A 20,242-nucleotide genomic window follows, 5' to 3' on the forward strand; every position below is an offset into this window, starting at 1 on the left:
TGTCAGCTTCAGTTACTGTAAACAAAGAAACAAATGAGTGGTTTAATTTTAATTTCTTTTTAAGCATCCTACTTCAACAAATGTTAATTTTATTTTATTTTGTTGTGGAGATCTGTCATCTTTCTGCAGAGTCCTTCAGTCATGCAAATGTAAGAACAAACTGAAAGAAGTCTCCTCTTAACTATTACCCAGTTGGTGATTCATCTTTAAAGAAGAATCAACCCCCCAGCTAAAATGAAAAACAGGATCTTTAAAAAAATTATGATTATTTATTTTCTTACAGGATTCAACAGGATTTTGTCGATAATCAAACAACCAGAATATGAGTAGAATCTGTATATTTCTATGGCAAGTCACTCACACTCACAACATCACTGTTATTTACCAACACTACAGTTACAGTGACAACACTTCGACTTTAAACCAGTGCATTGTCAGAGAGAAACTAGAACATTGTCAGTCAAAAATATTCACTCCTAAAAGGATAAAGCTGAAGTTATTCAACATTTTTCTCATTGTCAAAACAAATCCCATGAAAAGACCAAATTCAATAATGTATTAATCAGTTATCTCCAAGGTAACCTTTTCTGTAGCTTCGGTCCTAAACCTACTGGTTCCTACTGAAGATATATTTAAAGATATTAAAAGCAGGTCACATATATATAGTTTAATTGAATAAAAAAACTCGGTAATTCCAACATCTGGGCAGTGTAGTTTTTTTGCAAAAGTTACTTAAAAAGGAGGAAATAATGCATTTGTAGGGGGCCATTTTTAATTTTTGGATTAATACATAATTGGTGCTATAGTATTTCTTGCAGCAGGACGGTGTATGTGGAATTGACTCAAATTAAACTGCAGTGTGACTGTGTTCATATTAATGAAGAATTGTTTTGGCCACACAGATAATATTGTTAGTGAGAGCCATTTATTGTTTTAGTCTTTTTCATGGAATTTGATGACAATAAGCAAATTTCAGAATAGCGTAAGGCCTAGTCACACCAGCATTCAAAATGGCTAAGGTTATCAATTAATGTTTAATAAAAATGAATAAAAACTGCCAGGGTTAATGGAGTCAGTCATGGGAGCAAGGTGAAGCGCAAATTTGTGTTGTTAAGCAATAACATGCCATCTTGACAGTGCTGACAAAATGGGGAAAGCTGTTGTAGCATATTAGCCGCATTACACCCTTGAGATTTATTTAAACTCCTTTGACAGATTAGAAGCTGCTCCAAAAAGGAGGAATAGTTTGCAGACAGTGGGAGTGGATAGTACTGATACCTCTTTTGAATTAACTGGGTGAACTTGCTGCCCCATTAGTGGCTAACAAGCTTGCTAGCTGACAGTTAGCAAGTAATTAGAAAGTTTATTAGCTTTTTTTCTCTTTATTGAATGAAATGATTGATGTTACTGAGAACAAAATGCCAGGGGAAGTAAACAGCACAGTGCCTAAAAAATAGAAAGAAGCTCTGAAACTTATTGTGACTGACTAATGCTAACATGTCCCGGCTGGCTAGCATGTTAGCTCGAGAGCAGTTTACAAACTAACCCTGCCAGTAGTTGCTATGTCACTGAGCCTTTAAACATGTGGATTCATTTTATTGTGTTACTCTCTGGTGTGACTAGGCCTTTATCCTTTAAATGCAAAATTAACCAAAATGTTCAGGTTACAGGTGCGAATAAAGCGGGTTCAAATGTAGAACTGTTGTAAAGTTTTTGTTCTGTTGATGAAAGTGGTTTGACAAAACAAAAAAGTTGTTCACAGTGACACTAGACCAAGGTTTAAGGTCAAACATGTTTCCTTGCTGCTTTGCACACATCACTGTTTACATCATTGACTTGCTGCTAATGTTATATGGACACTCTGAAAAATTAAAATGTTCTTCTCTGGATCTTTATTTTGCTATATTTTTATGCAGTGTCCTCCAGCTGTGCTCAATCTGCAAAGATTATCCGGCTGTCAAGATTACCATTTGAGTTCCTCTCTGCAATCAAGTGTTGCACTGTAGTGAGTTCTGCTGCAGGCTGGAGGACAGTCACTACTGCTTCTTCAGAGAATAAAGTCTTTTGAATCAAGGATGTGGATGTGTGGCCTCAGCTGTTGTGAGGTGAGGGGAAAAAGAAGAAAAGACAAAGTGATGAATAATGCACTTTGAAGTTTTAGCAACTTTTGTCATTAAAATCCCATCTGTGCTTTGGGGTCTCGCAGAGAGACGGTGGTGTATGTTTGATAAACAGCTGCTGTCGATGCTCTTTCTGCTTCTTGGCTTCCCTACATCAGCAGCACTCTTTACACATGAGCTGAATTATCACACGGAGGGATTTGCTTCATTTTCAGTGTTAATATCAGAATGTGTTTTCATTACATCCATGTCTGCCTGACACTCTGTCTCTTGGATTATCTCGCGGTCTCATTCTGATCATCTTACTGCTTTCCATCGCGTTACAATCCACCTGTCAGACCGAAGCAGCATTTCAAAAACACATTAACTGTCTCTGCGTGCAGTGAACGAGGTGACAGACAGCCACAGTGTTACAGAGCCTGCGCTGCTGTCGCTGTTAAAAGCTTCACTGTTCAGAGAGCTGGGGGAGGAAGCTCCCAGCAGGCGGCATGCAGCAGGGAGGACAAAACGTTTATATTAAAGTGAACAAGCTGCTTCTGAAAAGCGCGCAAACTATTGGAAACTAAAAAAAAAAGTTCAATTCTCACGGATGTAGTTTTGTTACCTGTTTTTGTTGTGCTTTCATGTTACAATGGGAAGACGTCATGAGAGGAAAGAAAGAGCTGCAGTTAGAGGAATGAGAAAAAAAGAATAAAAATGGAAATGAAGTAGAAAATCAATCCCTTCTGTATAAAAGTCTCTAAGTCTCTCAACCAGTGGCTGCCAGACTGCAGTGTACCATTTCAGCACAAATGCACAATGTGCTCATGGCGATGTGCATGACTGGAGTGAGTAAGACTGTGTTGACTTTGAAGACGCCACTTGCTAACACGAAAATTCTGTGGTAGCACAATGTTGCTGGAAGTAATTCACTCATGAACATATTTAATTCATGTGCTGACTGGAGCTGGAAAATCATCAAAAAGACATCCTGGCATTTGGTAGGCGTATGTCGGCTGCAGGGACTCTGACAATACTTGTAAATTTTCCAAGTGTACAAGCGCACACAGGTTTCCCTTAAGCAGATTTTCAAGGCTGTACAGCCTCTAACGAGTACATACTGTTATGCCCGCCACAGCACTGCGCACAACAGAAAGGCATCACACACGAGTGAACCACCAAACACCAGCTCTTACTGAAGTACTTTTCCTGAGGGCCTAATTAAGGGTCAAACATTTCCACTTCCAATTACATAAACATCCATTCTTCCTCACAGAAATGTGCATCAGCCAAATGACTCCAGTCATGATTCCAAGTCCCCTGATTCACCACAATAAAGAAATAAAACTGTTTTTGAACACTGTAAATGAATCCATAAAACAAAATCAGTTCCCTTCAGAGTACTTCTACCCTTTCAGTATGACAGAGTGACATTAGCTAGAGATTACTGTAGACATTATTCCAACATTTACATTTTTTTTTTTATATATACAATTCCTGAAAGGATATTCAGTCCAGTACTGTTTCAGTATATACATACAGTAAAAGACAACACTGTGTGTATTGTTCTTTTTTTTGTCTTCCACATTTTGTAGAGCCACTTCTACCAGTGAAGTCTCAAGTGTCTCTGAGTGCAGTGTGAAGTCCTGAGGCGTGCCTGGACACGCCCGGTCTGCACCCTCAGCTCCAAAAAGTCCTCCAGTTCACCAGGTCACCAGGCCTTTAGTTAAATGAAATACTCCTTTCGGCTTTCACTGGAGACGTCCTGGGAGTCAGTCGTTTGGTTGTTGAAAGGAAAATCTTGGCTGTCGTCCTGTTTGACTCCCTTCACTTCCTGATTTCTATACGTCTCTTTTCTCCGGTAGAGGAATCTGGCAGTTATCGCCAGGACAGTCACAACCACAAAGATCACCACCGCTATCACACCTGCAGGGTTAGAGGACATTTACTCTGGCATATTGAGACATTTTTGTTCAGAGAGATGTTTGTCTGTTATTTAGCCTGCACAATAGTAGAAACAACTAATGCAATACAACTCAATAGCACCACCATACAGTATAATCAACACCACTCTAAAACAGTTTCAACAAAAACTGAACATAATAACCTTCATTAGGTTGATTAACTGAAGGACTATTGTATTAGACTTTATTAGTTTTAGCTAGGTGTACCTAATAAACTGGCAACTGAGAGTATACTGTATCTGTGGTCTGGTTTCTCATACTGAGAATATTGATATCGATTTCATCTCTGTGAACTCAGTAAAGGTAGCTCTGGGATGTGTTTAGCCTAGCTTAGCACAAATATAGGAAGTAATGCTAAAAAGGTAGCGGTTATCTTAGGCAATTATGCTATTTCTTGAACAGCAGCAGCTGGACGCAGTTGTAAGCTTTACACACTTTGTTAACTCTTAATCAACTACTGGACTCTTGGATGTATTGCTGGGTAACTTACTAGTTGATACATGTACACATGATCATTGTGAAGATTTATTTTTAGTCTTGGCTAAGCCAGCTTTTTTCTCCTGCTTTATTTGTGCTAAGCTAAGATAACTATGTTTTTACCCCCAATAAACTACATTTAAGGTAAAACAACAACATTAAATTAAAACATCAATTAAAAGAGCTGTTATACATACAATCAATGAAACATGCAAATTTAGGCTTTTTAGGTAATGCCATTTCACATATAATTAACAAAGAACCACTTCCCAGTGTTTAGCGTAATATTTTAGAACTTTTTTCCAACCATTTTCAGCTTTAATTTTTGTCAGATTAAACTAAGGTAAGGTAATTTTTTCAAATCATTTTGAACATTACAATGCAACAGTTACTTACCTTTGTCAAAATAAAAATCAAACATGTTGTTATTTGTGATGTATTGACTAACTTAATCAATTTAAAACTAAAGGGAAAAGGGGCTAAAACATGCAAAATACCAATGTGGTTAACTGTGCATTTGTCCATATTGTAGCTCAGCTGTGACATTTTGATGTGTGTTGTTCATATTGCTGAATCCTGGAAAGTCTTGATGCTTTGCTGACTGACACACAGAATCTCTGTAAAGTACATCTATCAAAGTGGTCTTTGGTCACAGAGCTTTGTGAAGCGACTGTGAAGTCGCTATACGATTTCTGCCCATCTCTCCCTCCCATGTCAGTTCTTTCGCCCTGCGGCCTGGTCGTTCTAGCGGAGGCTAATCTAACTTTAACATACAGCGAGCAGAATTTCACACATTTGGACTCTATTCCGCACATTTCATTATCCAGAGAAAGTTTTGTCTAATTGGAATTCCAGAATGTGGCTGAAATTAATTTTGCACTATATTACTTTGGTTTTAAAATGTCCACGCATTTGAAGATAACAGTGTGAAAGTTTCTCCATCAGCAAGTCATTTCAGCAGAGGTTTAATTAGTTCAGCTGTGCTTTGTGCACTGAGACATAAAGTCACGGAGATTTAATGGACAGTTTTAAATGACATTTGACTTTTATTTTTCTATCTACACTCTTATACTGTAGGAACCGTTCGATCTATACTCTGAATCAATCTGGCTGGGCAGAGGAGCAAAACATTTTATTTTCTTCAGATAGAATTTTTTTGTTCATCACATCACGTTTGCTGGCTTTCAACAGAATATCTGTCATCAATTAAACATTGAGTGTAATCTCTGACTCTTAGAGAAGTCCAATGCAAACATAGTGAAACAAGATGACACAGGTTTCAGTACAGTGAGAGATGGTGAAACAGTTCAGTACCTCCAATCAGAGCCGAGTCAGTCCTGATGGCATTGACTAAAGGTTGACCTGAACCCACTGAACCAGACTGGTCTACAACAGAGAAAGAAAAAGGTAGAAAAAAAAAGAAGGGAATAGGGGCAAGAAGAAAAAACCAAAGGGCTCAAAGAATTAGAAGAGGAAAGTTGTGGACAAAGACAGAAATGCAGAAATTATTACATGAGAGAGGAAATATGAGAAGAGAATAAGAGAAAATAAGAGCAAATAAACAGGTCAGAGACAAGAACAGAAATTTAAAGACATGATCACAGCATCATCATCCAGAGCAGACAGGGATTAAAGCAGCAGCTCTATTACAGCAACATGAAGCTGGATGAGAACAGTCCTAGGAAAGAAATGCCACTGAAAACTCCCCTCCGTGGTCCAAATTAATTATCTCATCAAGCACTTTGTCATGAGTGTCCTCAACAAGGTGTACATACCTAATGAGCCCATTATACACTACACAGAAAAAGCTACTCCCACCAAGAACATATACACACAGAAACAGAGGGGAGAAAAAGGATGTGACATATGCACACTGATTTCTATGCACTCATTATTCTCAAGGTGACAGTTCAACATTTAATTTCAGTCTTTTGTTGTCTTTTTGTTAGCCAACCTACTATTAAACATTTACCTAAACATAATGTTAAAAAGGGTCAGAAACATTTACAACAAAAAGTAGTGACATATAAAATAAGAAAGCAAAAACATCCCCTGAATATCTTTTCTCATCAGTTATGCTGTCAAATAATAATGAATGAATTTAACTCCTCTTGGTTGTGAACTACAGTACTATGGTTGATATGAGGGAGTTTACAGCCAGCCAATTCCTTCCAGTGCATTTTGGGGATGCAAAATGGAGCCTTTTTTACTCAAACAACTTTACAGCCATGGTCAGATTAACTTTAGGGGGCCCTGGGGCAAAGATTCACTATCCCCTATTGACCCCCGTCCCACTCACCATCCTGTGTGTATTCTGTATGAAAGCACCTTGTCTCATCCAAGTTGCAGCAGACTACACATGGCAGCTTGATTATATATACTCTGTGCTGGAATGATGACCCCCGGCTCCCGGTTTTCACTTTATTTAAAGAGGCTATAATCAATATTTTTATAATAACTATGTGTCAATCTGTAGATCTTTAGAATGAGTGTCAGAACACTGTTAGCTGCCCAGCCTGCAATTTTATTGTTAACAAAAAGCTCTAAAAACCCACTGTCCACAACCTGCTCCTCCCCAAACAACTGACAGACACAGTTAGACACAAGCTGGTGAACAGGTAAAGAGCCACATATTTCTCTCAGGAGTTAATGGAGACCAAAAAAAGGGAATGAATATTGAAAGTATACTCATGATGGACTGGCGATCTGCCCAGGGTGTACCCCGCCAAACCATGATCTTTTTTGGAATACTAACGAAATAAGTGTAAAAATAAGAAAGAATCAACCTTTGGTTTCAAACTGGAGTCAAACGCCACTACCTGCACAGACTTTGTCGCTCTTTATACCATCACCTGACTTCCTAAAGTCTTTCTGGTGTAGCAGCGTGTTATGGCTTTTATTAAAGGGCAAATTGCAAAAAATTTGGGACATCCTGTATGCTGTTTTTTAACGGGACAGAAAACAAGGGAGCCACTGGGGCCCAGCCTCTTACCTGACAGGTGGTGAGTGTTCTCTGCTGTGTAGGGATTGGCTGAAGCTGAGGAACCACAGTTGGACTGCACTAAAGATCCAGTGATGACGACAGGACTGGTGTTTGGATGGAGCAGAGCAGCTTTCAGAGGAGTGATGGAGTTAAAGTGGACCACGGACAGACAGCCGGTAAAGCCGAGAGACGCGACCCTGGCCAGGTCTGGATCCAACTCTGCAGAATCTGAAGAGAGAAAAATGAGAAGGAAGTTTTATATCAAGTAACAGAATTAAAAAAAAAGAAAAAAGTTTTGTTTTTGTCTTGTGTAGTTTCTCTTGAGACAACCATGTAATCCACCTGTCAGACTTCTTTCTTCTCTCTTGTCACGTGTATCGCTGCAAAAAAATTATATAATATTTTACGTTTAAACAAGTTTAATAATCTAATGCAAACAAGAAGAGACAAGAAGACAAAATATTTTGATATCTATACACTTAATATGAGGCTAGAGCCAGCAGCTGGTTAGCTAAGCTTAGCTTAAAAACTAGTCTGGCTTTGTCCAAAGTATCAAAATCTGCCTACTAGTGCCTCTTAACTCATATTGTTTGTTCAAGTGTTATGTCGACACATTGTGGTTTCACAGGGGTTACATACTGGATTATTTCATCGCCTGGCTAGCTGTTTCCCCCTGTTTCCAGTCTTTATGCTAAGCTATGCTAATTGGCTGCTGGCACTGTCATCCTATTTGCTGGACAGACATGAGAGTGGTATTGATCTTCTCATCTGTTTGGCAAGATAATGAATAACCGTATTTTTCAAAATGTAAGACAATTTATTGAATGCAAGTGCAGTGACCTGCATCATAATTTGAGACACTGACAGGAGGAAATTTGCAACGCTTTCCAGAGCACAGGTTAGCTAACTGGAACCCTTAAATAACTAAGACAGCGCTCAAGAATGAAGTAGAATTTATCTGTATTGGTAACTGAACTTTTGACCTTTCACCTAGAGGCTACACTCAATAGTTAGAATGATTTGGCCCGATGGATCATGTCATACACTGACAGGTACATTGACTCAGCTGCACACCATCCTGTTATCACAGTAGGAGAACAGTGGCAGTACATTGATTCTAATCATTAGCACACACACATAACCTCACACACCCTCATTACAGTAGACAGACTGTCAGTGATTTCAGCCTCCAGTCTCCATCTATCACTCCACGAGACAGATGTGCACTCTCACCCTCTATCTGTTCATTTTATTGACTTAAATCCCTTCATTATTCACCTCCACTCCTTCACAGCAGTGTAAACGGCAGCTGTGGAAAAACAACATTACCACAGAAACCGGCTGCATCACTGTCAGATGACTGAGAGGTGACTATGGTTTTTACCGGGACACATCTGCATGTTGACGAGAGCGAAACATTACTGCAGCCTGTAAGCTCCGCTCAGCTGATCCACCCCTCACTCCATCACCTCTCTCCCCCTCTCCGTCTCTCTGTATTCCTTCCGGGTCCATTAGTTAGGCTGATGGATGATAGGGTTGGCAGGGAACGACGGAAAATCCACTTTCCTGCTGCTTTTCTGATCCTGATCTGACTCTCTGCCTCCTCTGGTTTGACAGAGATGAGGACCGGGGTTCAAACACACTGTGCTACACCCACTGAGTTACTCACTGAGGATTTACATCCAAAAAGACAAAAGATAATCAGAGAATTGGTATTTGTTACTAAACTATCTAACGCTAGATTTTCTCACATATTGATATTTAAAGGCCAAAACCGAAGACTAACCTTTGGAAATAAAGCAGCCAATGAAAATTTAATTTTTATGCTCAGAAATGCAAGTAATTACATTTTTCCTGCACCAGCAGAGCAAAAATCCCAGGAAATGAATAAATTAAAATACATGCATGTTCGGAACTGACTGAAAATCTCCTGAATTCTTCTAAAACAGAAATAAATAAATAAATAAATCTTTGAAAACTTAATTTAGAATCCCACATGACACTAACATACACTAGTGCATGTTTTCTTACACTGCACACGTTTATATACAGTATATGTTATAGTAAAGGGGTGCTTGAATAAAACAAATCAACACTTACAGATATATTCTATATCTGTGCAAATTAATCATTTTCTCATGGTCAGTATTTGGTGTCACCTGATGGATGCATCTGGTGAAGGCTATTTCAAATATCTGACTCATGTTTTACGACTAATAGCCTGGTTGCTTCCTTTCAAATTGACAGTGTGTTGCTGTGACTCGGTTTCATCAGAGAGCTGTGACTGCCGCCTGCGGCCTCTCAGCCCCTCATGTTATTAACAGCTTATATCTGAGTGTGTCTCTGATGGATCCGCTCAGAGAGACCATGAATAAGTCATGACAGAGCCAATTACTGTTTCACTCCGACTCTGTTACACGTCCCTGTCCAGGACTTAAAACAGCAGCTCAATGAAGATGTGGTTTAACCTTCTTAGAGGGGGAGGATCTTTCTTTCCAGGCTTCAGATCTGTGCAGGTGCGTTACAGGAGCGCATCCTCCTGGTTTAACTCTGCATTCTCTGATTCTGAACACATTCATACTTGTCCAAAGGCTTCTTAAAGCTGGCTATCATTTTGTTCTCCTTTATTTATCTCCCCTGGTTATGATAGAAAGTGAAAGGTGGACATCCGAGGACAAGGACATCTAGCTTGAAACCAGCATTGGTCTAGTATTACTTGAAGTAAAATATGCAAAGTTGGGGGAGTAAGAAAGCATTTTAATCAGATTTGGATCTGGATTTTGCTATTATCATTAGTTATCTGATTTTAACTCATGAGGAATTACCAAATTTTTCTTTCAATACAAATAGGAAAATAATGTTATCATATTGTTTAATAATCCTCACTGGACAATTTGGAAACTACAAAATAACAGATGCATTAAATTTGTTAAGTTTATGTTGTGTCACTTAGATCTACAGTTCAAATATGGACAGAAAGAAAATTGACGAACACAACTTACATTAGTTTCACATTAAGACAAGAACTTACAAGTGTAGCTGAGCCGAATATAGTCTTTTAGAAAATCACGACAAAATCACACTTGATCCAGACATTTCTTTTTTGTCTTGTTTAGTAGGTTATTGTTTGGTCTACTTCTTATTAGATATTCTTTATCATCAATAGCTTATGTTCAGTCCCTGCAGCTGCCATATGACCTCCTGTACATCACTTTTATTTTAGACTCTTAATCCTAAACCCTGAACTCTTATGAAATTAAATACAAATATAATAGAGAGCTACCATATGTGGGTGGATCCAGCTTCATGCTAAAGTAGTTCTTATATTTTGACTTCTGGCCTTGTCTCTGCTCTTACTGTACTTCCTCCTCACTTACCGTGCACTCTGCCCAACGCCAGAGACTTGATAGCGTTGAATTCTCCGTCAGATGTCAGGTTGAAGTCCTCTCTGGCATTTTGGTTAATCTGAAAGAAGAGAATCATTTCTTGAATTAATTTCCTTCAAACTTTGTTTTCTAATACCAGTCTCTAAGTGTAGCATCATAAAATCTCAGCAGTAGATATCTTCCATGTAAAGATGAAATTTGGCCTGAGAACAGAACAAAGAAAAGCTCATGAAGAGTCCATTCTGTGGGGAGTATAAATGTGCACCAGAAACATTAGGATTTATCTTTTGGGGACCAGTTTTTATGTAAATCTATTGTAAATGTTTGTTGCGATATCTTTCACATCTTCGTTGAGATGCCATGTTATGCCTTCTCAGCATGCTCCTAAAGATAAAATGATTCAGTATAATGGAAAATGATAAGATGAGATGCGCCTCATATTTCACTGGAGCCCAACAACAGTGACTCAGGAGGCGGCACCCATGCAAGACGAGGTCACCTTGTTATTTATCTCATTGTGTTGATAATTATACAGACGTTCAGGCTGCTGGAAACTGGTTGGATGAGGTTAACCTCATATATCATCTGAAGCTTCTGTTAACAAGATAAGAGATTCAGTAGATCCAGATACGATTAAGATGCTTCATATTTCATCTGGAGCTGTTTTAATGTGGAGTCTGTCCCTGGTGACCTGCTGTGGCTGCGTCCAGGACAGCAGCTGCTGGTGGCTGAACTGAAAGTAAAATGCTGACTGAGGTTTTATTATAAAGGGGAATATCACAATACACAGTACACAAAGTGTGGTAGATGGGACTGCCAGTGTGTGCATCTGTATGTGCATCCTTGAATTTACCCTTGAGATTGGCGACATGGGAAAAAAAAGTTCATGTTAAGCATCTTTACATGTTGTCTACACACGCTGCAGCGTGAAAGCAGAGAGCAAAACACAAGCGCAGCAGCTGTGGCTTTATAACACTCGCAGGCCAACATACAACACAATGTACAAATCTGTGTGTGTAAGTTCAGATGAAACAGATGGGAAGCCCAAAAACATATGGTAACACTTAACTAGTCCTCCTATTTAGCATTTATAATCAGAATATAAACATTTAGTACAGGGTTTACCGCACACTATATGTTTATAGATGTATTTGTCCACAAATATTATTCTTCTACCCACACGTGGAGGCTGCTGCATAAACATATTATTAATGATAACAGAGTAAAACGAAGCTGTAATATAAAGTATCTCTTCATAGGAGAAGTTTTCTGAAAGTGTGGATTAATTAATATTTAAATATGTCTGTGAACAGGTACATTATAGTGTGTTATAAACCATTTATCAAATGTCCATATACTGCTTATAAATCTTAAATTAAAGTGTTACTAAAGTGCTATCAGGCCACAGTAACTGTGAGTGAGTTGCATGATTATTTGTCTGTTGTTGGCAGATGTACTGATTAAAGTTGAAGCATATTTATTCAGTCAGATAGATGGAAGCAATATGTGTCTGAAATATTCTCATGCTAACAGATTACATTATTCAAAAGGCCCTCAAGCAGAGACATTTCTGTAGTCCGTCCTACAGTGGTTCTGTAGTGTAAGACTGGACATTTCCTGTCTTGAAATCTGCATTAAGTTATATCTTTCATATCATAGTTATTAGGAATTGACCTTGTGAAATGTGAAGCAGCTACTTTCAGTGCTGGATGCACTAAGAACTAACACTCGACTTTGCAGCTTTCCAGAGCTCTCATTTCTTGGTAGGTGGCTGCTTCTGGCAAATCACCTAAGACAAGTTGAGCTAATGTTTCCTGCCCAGTTCCAGACAGCAGACAGGCAAAGTTAATGGGAGGCTGGTGAAGAAAGTGCAGCTACAAAGCCAGATATTTTGTTGAGCTGGATCATGGAGACCAAACCAAAGCCAAAAGGAGAATGAATGCTGGATTTACATATGTAAGATGGCCAGAAATAATACTCTAAGTCTGTTGGATGTCCACATAAATGTTTGCAAACACATGAGCCAAAACAATTTTGTTTTGTATACTAACACATTTTCTTTTGAGTTTTTATGAACCCTAGTGGTAAAAAAAAAAACTGCTTAATGACTTTAACTGATGGACATATACATTATAAACTTATAAAGAGTATAAATAATCACTGTCATGTGTGTGTTACCTGCACAGACACGGAGTCCGTCAGTCTCCTGATGGTCACAGTGTGAAGTTGTCCGTTGGCCAGACTCCTCACTCTGCTCCTCAACACTTCAGCTTCTCTGCTGCTGTCCAGCTTGTACCGCACCTCCAGCTCATCTTCACACACAACACACACAGACAAGAGACACACACAACACACATGAAACCAGGGGGTTGCATTTCAGATGAAAACATAACATTCAGAACCACGATTTCAGTTTAAAACATCACCATCATTTCAAACATGCTACTTTCTAGGTAAAGTTTTCTCCTCCTGAGAATGGCCTTGTTCTGCCTCGTAATCTTGGCTAAAAGGATAAACACGTTTTTAATCCTTCAAAGATAAATCTGAATATTTTAAAGAAGCGGTCGCTCTGTTAACTAAGAATTTATTTTATATTAAGGGGATAAGAGCTAATTCCCTATCAATAACAGAACTAATCTAATTAAATCTAAATAATTCTCCTAATGTTCAAGTGCAGATTTAACAAAAACCCTCTGATGTTTTCAGAGTTCAGCGAAAGGAGAGGGAAAAAAAAGTATTTTAAAAGTAAACCAAAACTGATAAAAATATAACTAAATTAAAAAGCTTGTGATTACAACTCACTAACTGTTTTTCTACACAGGTACAGAGAATGTGTAGAAGGACCTCCAGATACCTGCTGCTGCTCTTTATTTACTCTTGAGAAGAAGCCTTGAGTAAAAAGGTTTTGTTTGGGCTGAGGAGGCATAACTGCAGTCAAGGGTAAGAAGAAATACGCCATCTCAGGGGAAACAAGAGAAAGCTCTCAGGGATTGAATTGGACGCTTCAGTTTAAGAACATTTACCTGACCAGTCCACGGTCACCACGAAACCTTAACGCTCTGCTGTCCTTCAGCTTTGAGTCATTAACACCAAAAAAAAATCCATTTACAGCTAATCTAGCAGCAAGTGCCGGTTTTATTAGACTCCTGGACGGTGAAAATGTAATTTAAAATTCAAAGGGCCTCCTACTACTCTTAAAAGCCAAACTCTCAACATAATTATTTGACTCAAAAGTTTCTAAAACACATGAGTGAGTTTTCTGCTGTTTTATTCAGCAGCACATTGACCGGCTACATTAACATCCCACCAAACCTTTATTCCCTCAGCATCACTCATCAGGTCTCACCGGTAAAACCAGAGAGCACTTTCTTTTTTCAGCCGGAGACAAAACACAATAGCCGGCCCAGCTGGACAGATTAAAAGGCAGTAGAGGCTGACGGGGTGAATCCAGAGAGAGGAAAGGTCTGACAGATCCTGATAGATCTGGTAAAGCTGTAGAGCAAAGGACGAGGAGGAAGGAGAGAGGGAGAGGAGGAGGAGGAGAGGTCGATATCATGAGGAGATGACAGGAATGGGAGAGAGATGATGAGATGGAGAGGGGAGGGGAGGTAAGATGAGAGGCTGGGAGGAGATGTGAGGAGAGGAAAGTCACTAAAAAAAGTTGAGGGAGGAAGACAAGGAAAGACGAAAAGGAAACTCTCCAAGAGACTCATAATCTGAGATTTGAAAACAGTAGATAAAAAGGAGAGGAGCGAACAAAAGGCAAAAGGGAGTAATTAGAGGTAAGACTGGGTAAAAACAGGATGAGAGGAAAATTGTACAGTAGGTGAAGAAAGGAGGAGGAGGGATGAGCACTAAACTTCTTAGAAACTTAGATAAAGAGGAGGAGAAACTTTAAGTACAAAAGTTCTACATGAAGCATTAAAATGATGTATAAAAAGCTCCCAGGGAAAACAAAACAAGAGTTCATGACGCCATTAAAAAGGAAGAAGAATTACATTTAAAACAGGCCACTCCACCTCAGGTCTGAACACCAACCAAACAAACAACCGTCAAAATAAAAGCCCTATGTCCTGCTCACCGTGCTTGTTGATGAGCAGGGCCAGGTACTCTCTGTAGTAGGAGGTGACGTAGAGCAGCAGAGCCGGACTCTGGTTCGTCCTGAAGCTCAGAGAGACGTTCTCTCCTCTCAGCGTCATGTCAGAGTAAATGGAGGACGGCAGGGCGCTGCTGTTCCTGATTAACTCGTACGGCTCCTTGAAGGTGTAGCTGACGGATGTCCCTGACTTAAAGATGGCCGACACCTCTGGAAAGAGATAAATGATTTACAGATTCATTATTTTGCTGACAAACAGAGTTTTAAGTGTGTAGTGAATAGTTAAATTGCAACATTACATGACAGTCTCTCTAAAGATATCATAATCTTAACTGTGATTACAGATGACATATTCTGAAGCATTAAATGGCAATCAGACATTTTCCATACATTACAAACAACTTGATGTATAATTACTTTATACAAAATATTTTTGTAGTGGGTCCAAGTAACATTGGTGTTAAAAAATCAATCCCAGACAAAAATGTTTGCTTACGTGCAGCCTGGAGAAGCCTAGCCCGTTTATATGCTGTTTTAAAAATGAAAATGTCACCTTGATGCCATCTTTCAAAACACTAAATCATATGATCATGTTTTTCTTCCATTACTCATGTAGTTCTTTAGTCCACAAAATTTCAAAATTGATGACAGTAATACTGATCAAAAGGCAGAGCCCAAAGGGATTCATTTTGTTCCAGAAACAGAGAAAAGAAAGAAAATTATCATATTTCAGAAGCATCTTTTAATGGCTTCAACAATTCTTCAATTTCCAATAATGTCACTGGTTAATCTTCTCTCATATGGCTAAAGCATTAACCAGGACTAGAGAATGAGTTTCTACTCTACATGACACACTCTGCTTTGAAACACTTTTTTTCTGGATGCCTCAAGATGCTAAATTTTGCCACTAAATGTACATACAGTATATTTAGATTGTTTGAGTTTTGAAACTTTAATTAACTTCCTAGGGAGGCTGTGACATCCACACAACTTTCCATTAGTTAGTGAGAGAATAAAAAGCTGTTCTCAAAATATCTGCACCAGGTTGAAATGTTTTAGTCATTTCTAATTACAGAAAACAGTCTTGAGGACTGCTGAGTTCTTGCTTTAGTTTACCACCAGGAAACAGAGATGACTTTTTAAGATATGTAACACAGTTAGAGGGAGTTAATGTGACTCAAAATGAATTGACAAAGTGTGTATCAACATGACAGGGAAGATGAATATGTACAGTAGATATCAGTATTTGGTAGTTGGAGGGTTAAGAGAGTCCTTTTCAAAAAGTAGAGACGGCTGAACTCACTTAAGTTATTGAACTCATGGAGGGCTAAAAGATCAATGTGATGACACATTGTCACAGAGTTAACATCAAACAAATGACTAAAATAGACACCGACACATTAAACAGCATCAGACCTTTGATGTCACATGGCAGCTAAGTACTTCATGATGAGTGTTAAGTGCAGTAAAAGCCCTTAAACTTTAAACAGCAGCAGATAAAAGCCCATACATGGAGGCTGCTGTTACTCACACTCACACTCATTTTTATTTCTGTATGAGCTTCAAAATTATAACTGCCTATGTTTTGTAAAACAGTCATTAGAAGTCAGGAATGTTCCTGCGCTGACTCTTTTGTTCTCCCCTCAAAGGAAGTACAAGCTGACACACACAATCAAAACAGCTGTAACCTTGGCTGCTGAGATATATAAACTAACTACAGTAAGTGTAAAGCAGAGGTGAGGGGACGGAGGCATGAAATGACACAGTGCAGCATGTTGTAAAGTGGTTGGACAGGTCTCCTAGAGGGAGGTCAAGGCAGATGGCACCATTGAAGCTTACTCCACTCAAAATCCATCTGTTGAATATCAAATACTTTACCATGTTTACGCATTAAAAAGTCTCCTCGGCTGTACAAAGTTTGTACTTTCATCTTTCACATTTGTTGAATTTGATTTTGGAAGTGATCAGTTTCACATATTCATTGTGTTGTGAACGTCAGAGTCTTTTGCTCTTCCAGTGGTCAGAAGAACTGGCTGTCTTGAGTCTGGTATTTGGTTTATTTAAGTAATAATTGTTTGACAGACATGTTTGAAGCCTATCAGTAAACCACTCCCAACAAACGAGCCGGACATTTGTGTGTCAGTGATTTTGGATAGAAAGGTTCTAACTAATGGAAATCGAAGAAGCAGGCACTTCAACATTCACAAAGATAAATATGAGCCTCAAAAAGGTTATGCATAAAGATCGAGTGGGAAGATCAGTATTTAAACAATATTTTGGCAATAATTTGACTGTTACCAGTATTTTCAGCATATATCAACAGTGGAGAGGTAGATGATGCTGCAGTTGTTCATTCAAGAGAAGTAACAGTAATGAGAGGTAATCTGACATTAACTAAAGCTCCACTAATATATTTTTATATTAATGATGAATTAAATGACTATGATTTCAAGGAATCCTTGTAGTGACAAATTCTCAACTCTTTAAGCTTGTTGTTTTGGTTATGTGACACCTTTAGAGTTCTGGTTCAGTCACAGTGTTCTCATCAACTCGTTTCTAACAGGCAGCGGTTTTCAGTGAAAAAAAAATCAAAGCACTGATAAAGCCACTGTGCACTACCTGCCCATCACCAAACAACAGAAAGACAAAGTTACCGACTAGCTGATGAAGAAAGTGGATCTGGAAGAGCCAGATATTCTTATTAGTAGCTGGTGGAGACCAAAACAGAGCCAACACCAGTGTGAATATTGGACCTACATTCATCAGGTGGACAAAAACATGACTCCTAGTGAAAGATAAGATTTCTTTGTCTTCTGAAGGTTTAAATAAGCAACTCTATAAGTGTGTGTGTGTATTTGTATGTGTACCTGTATGGCAGAAGACTCCGGTGTAGGCTGACAGGCCACAGTCACAGTGGAAGCCGTTGACCCTCTCCACACAGCGGCCCTGGTTCTGGCAGAGCGAGCCGTAGCTGCTGCAGTGACCCGGGCAGCCGGGTCGAACCCCGGGCGTGATCTTCGCCCTCTCCTCCAGGTCCAGGGTGACGCCGTTCAGCTGCAGAGAGCGAATACAGCCCCGAAAGCCCTTCTGCCTGGACGCTGTGCCTCCTGTCAACATCAAAACAGAGAATGACATTAGGATTACATTTACATTTTAGACATCTAATGTTAACAGACTAACGCCATCGGCATTGGTGTCATCAATGTTGATATTTTCACAATGTCCATTCTTAATAAACAAGACTAAGTCTACAGCCATGCTAGCAGACCTGCGAGACTGCAGGTAAAGCATTGCTTTGAGCTAAACGCTGATGTTAGCATGCTTAACAAGTTAGCACATGTTAATTCGCAGTAAGCACAAAGTGCAATGAACACTGATGGTCATTACTTTTGCAGGTATTAAACCAAAGTATTGGTCCAGCTAAAATTTTGACCTGATGATGGTGCTTCATGAAAGGTGGGTATCATGAATATCTGAAACAAAATTTGTTCCAATCAAATGAGTTAATTTTGAGATATTTCACTATAAAAGTGAAAACTTTGGCCAGCCGCTGGCACTACACGAAAAGTCAAGGAATCAGTGAAGTCCCTGAGATTCATCCTCTGGGGAACCATAAATATCACTACCAAATTTCATGACAATCCATCCTATAGCTGGCGAAACACTTCACTCAAAACCGAGACATCCTTTGGGAACCATGGCACGCACTCTGCCCTGCTCATGCCAGGCCTTCTGTTTTTTTTTTTTTTGTGTCTTTGTGTGTTTTTTTTCTCTGTTGTTTTTCATTCCTCCTCCTCCTCCTGTCATCTACAGCACATCCAGACGTCACCTCTGCTCCCCCACAAGCTCCAAACTGACAACACTCTTCTTATGAAACGAAACGATGAAAACAGCAACAAGCTGAAGGTGAAAAACGGTTGTGGGGACATAACTTTCATCAGCTGTCTGTCTAACAGGACCCACTGCATACACTCATTTCAGTCTTCAAAACTTCAGCTCACTCTGTGCTCAACATTGTACATTCTCTCTGAGATGTTACATGGTCACCTACTGTTCGCTTGCATCAAACATGACAACCTCTCTTTTCTGCAAAGATAACAGACTGATAGTTGTTGTGCTCAGATCACAAATTCTGCAACTTTTTCCATTCATGGTTTGAAGGTGACAACTTCCTATTGTACAGCAGCAGCAGTAGCTTTTCACACCAATGAATCACTGAGCTCTGTTAGACTCCCCTCAAGGCCTTTTCTCTTTGCTCTGATTTGACTCATGAATTATTGAACCACCAAAGCAACACAGGATATGAAACTTACCTCAATGATTCCTCGGACACAACTACTGAAAATCATTGTTCAACATTTAGGTGTTAAGACTGAGGAAACTGAATGGCCATAACTCAGAGATGACAAAATGTCCTCCTTGGAATAATTAATCTTTAAATAATCATTCAGAGGGTTGACACACTGGCCGCCCTCACGTGCACTCAAATAATGTGACCTTTCTTGATTAGGGCATGGTTTGCACTTCCTATGCAAATGCCTTTGTATGTTAATCAGTGTCATAGTCACAGCAAGCTTAACCCAGTCATTCCACCTTCTGCTTTGTGTGCTTAAGATATCAGGGGCACATGTTTAACCCTAAGTCTGGGATGGGGTTTTTCAATGTGCAACTAGCTCATGACAAAGCAGAAATATAACGACTTTGAATAAGTGGCATCCCACAGCATCTGTATATTTAAGGACACATGATATTTAAAGATATCTTAAAGCAACCCTGTTACGTTTATATACAAATATGCTTTTAGGGAAACAATTGCGAGCGAATTACATCTTATATTAACCCAATGTTAATAGATGCAAATAATTAGCGTATTTGGCAAGTCGCAAAGTTGTTGATAGTGAACGTGTCAGTAAAAGCGAGGCTCAGAGCCTCACTTCTGATTGGCTCACCAACCTGTTAGTAAAGCCACAGAAAGAAGTGTGGTATCTTAACTGAGAGATGAGTACAGGATGGAAAAGCTATGAAGGATACTATAGGAGTGAAGGCCAGGGGCCAGAAGAGGGGGAGTACCTCTTCTGCTCTCCTCTCCCCTGCATTGCTCAACGTTGACTTTTGTATAACCTGCTAAGTTTATGTTATCTGTATCTGCACTCAGAGAATGACCTTGTATGGACATAAATGTTGGTTCTGCTCTTCTATAGGTTACTAGGACTTAGCTGTGATGTATCAAGGGAACA

General features: G+C 39.2%; 1 protein-coding gene across 1 annotated transcript in view; it reads right to left on the minus strand.

The window, feature by feature from the left end:
• Positions 1-285: 285 nt before the first annotated feature.
• Positions 286-20,242, minus strand: part of LOC111233853 (contactin-associated protein-like 4) — a 128,481-nt gene continuing 108,524 nt past the window's right edge. Inside the window, exons 18-24 of the mRNA XM_022761754.1 lie at positions 17,873-18,112; positions 14,991-15,215; positions 13,088-13,221; positions 10,901-10,988; positions 7,533-7,751; positions 5,855-5,926; positions 286-4,025 (exon numbers count right to left, since the gene is read on the minus strand). Coding sequence (XP_022617475.1) covers positions 3,826-4,025; positions 5,855-5,926; positions 7,533-7,751; positions 10,901-10,988; positions 13,088-13,221; positions 14,991-15,215; positions 17,873-18,112 — 1,178 coding nt within the window. The 3' untranslated portion in view covers positions 286-3,825. The remainder of the gene's footprint in view (positions 4,026-5,854; positions 5,927-7,532; positions 7,752-10,900; positions 10,989-13,087; positions 13,222-14,990; positions 15,216-17,872; positions 18,113-20,242) is intronic.

The sequence above is a fragment of the Seriola dumerili genome, unplaced genomic scaffold (assembly GCF_002260705.1).
Source record: "Seriola dumerili isolate Sdu_G_001 unplaced genomic scaffold, Sdu_1.0 BDQW01000432.1, whole genome shotgun sequence".
Taxonomy (NCBI): Eukaryota; Metazoa; Chordata; class Actinopteri; order Carangiformes; family Carangidae; genus Seriola; species Seriola dumerili.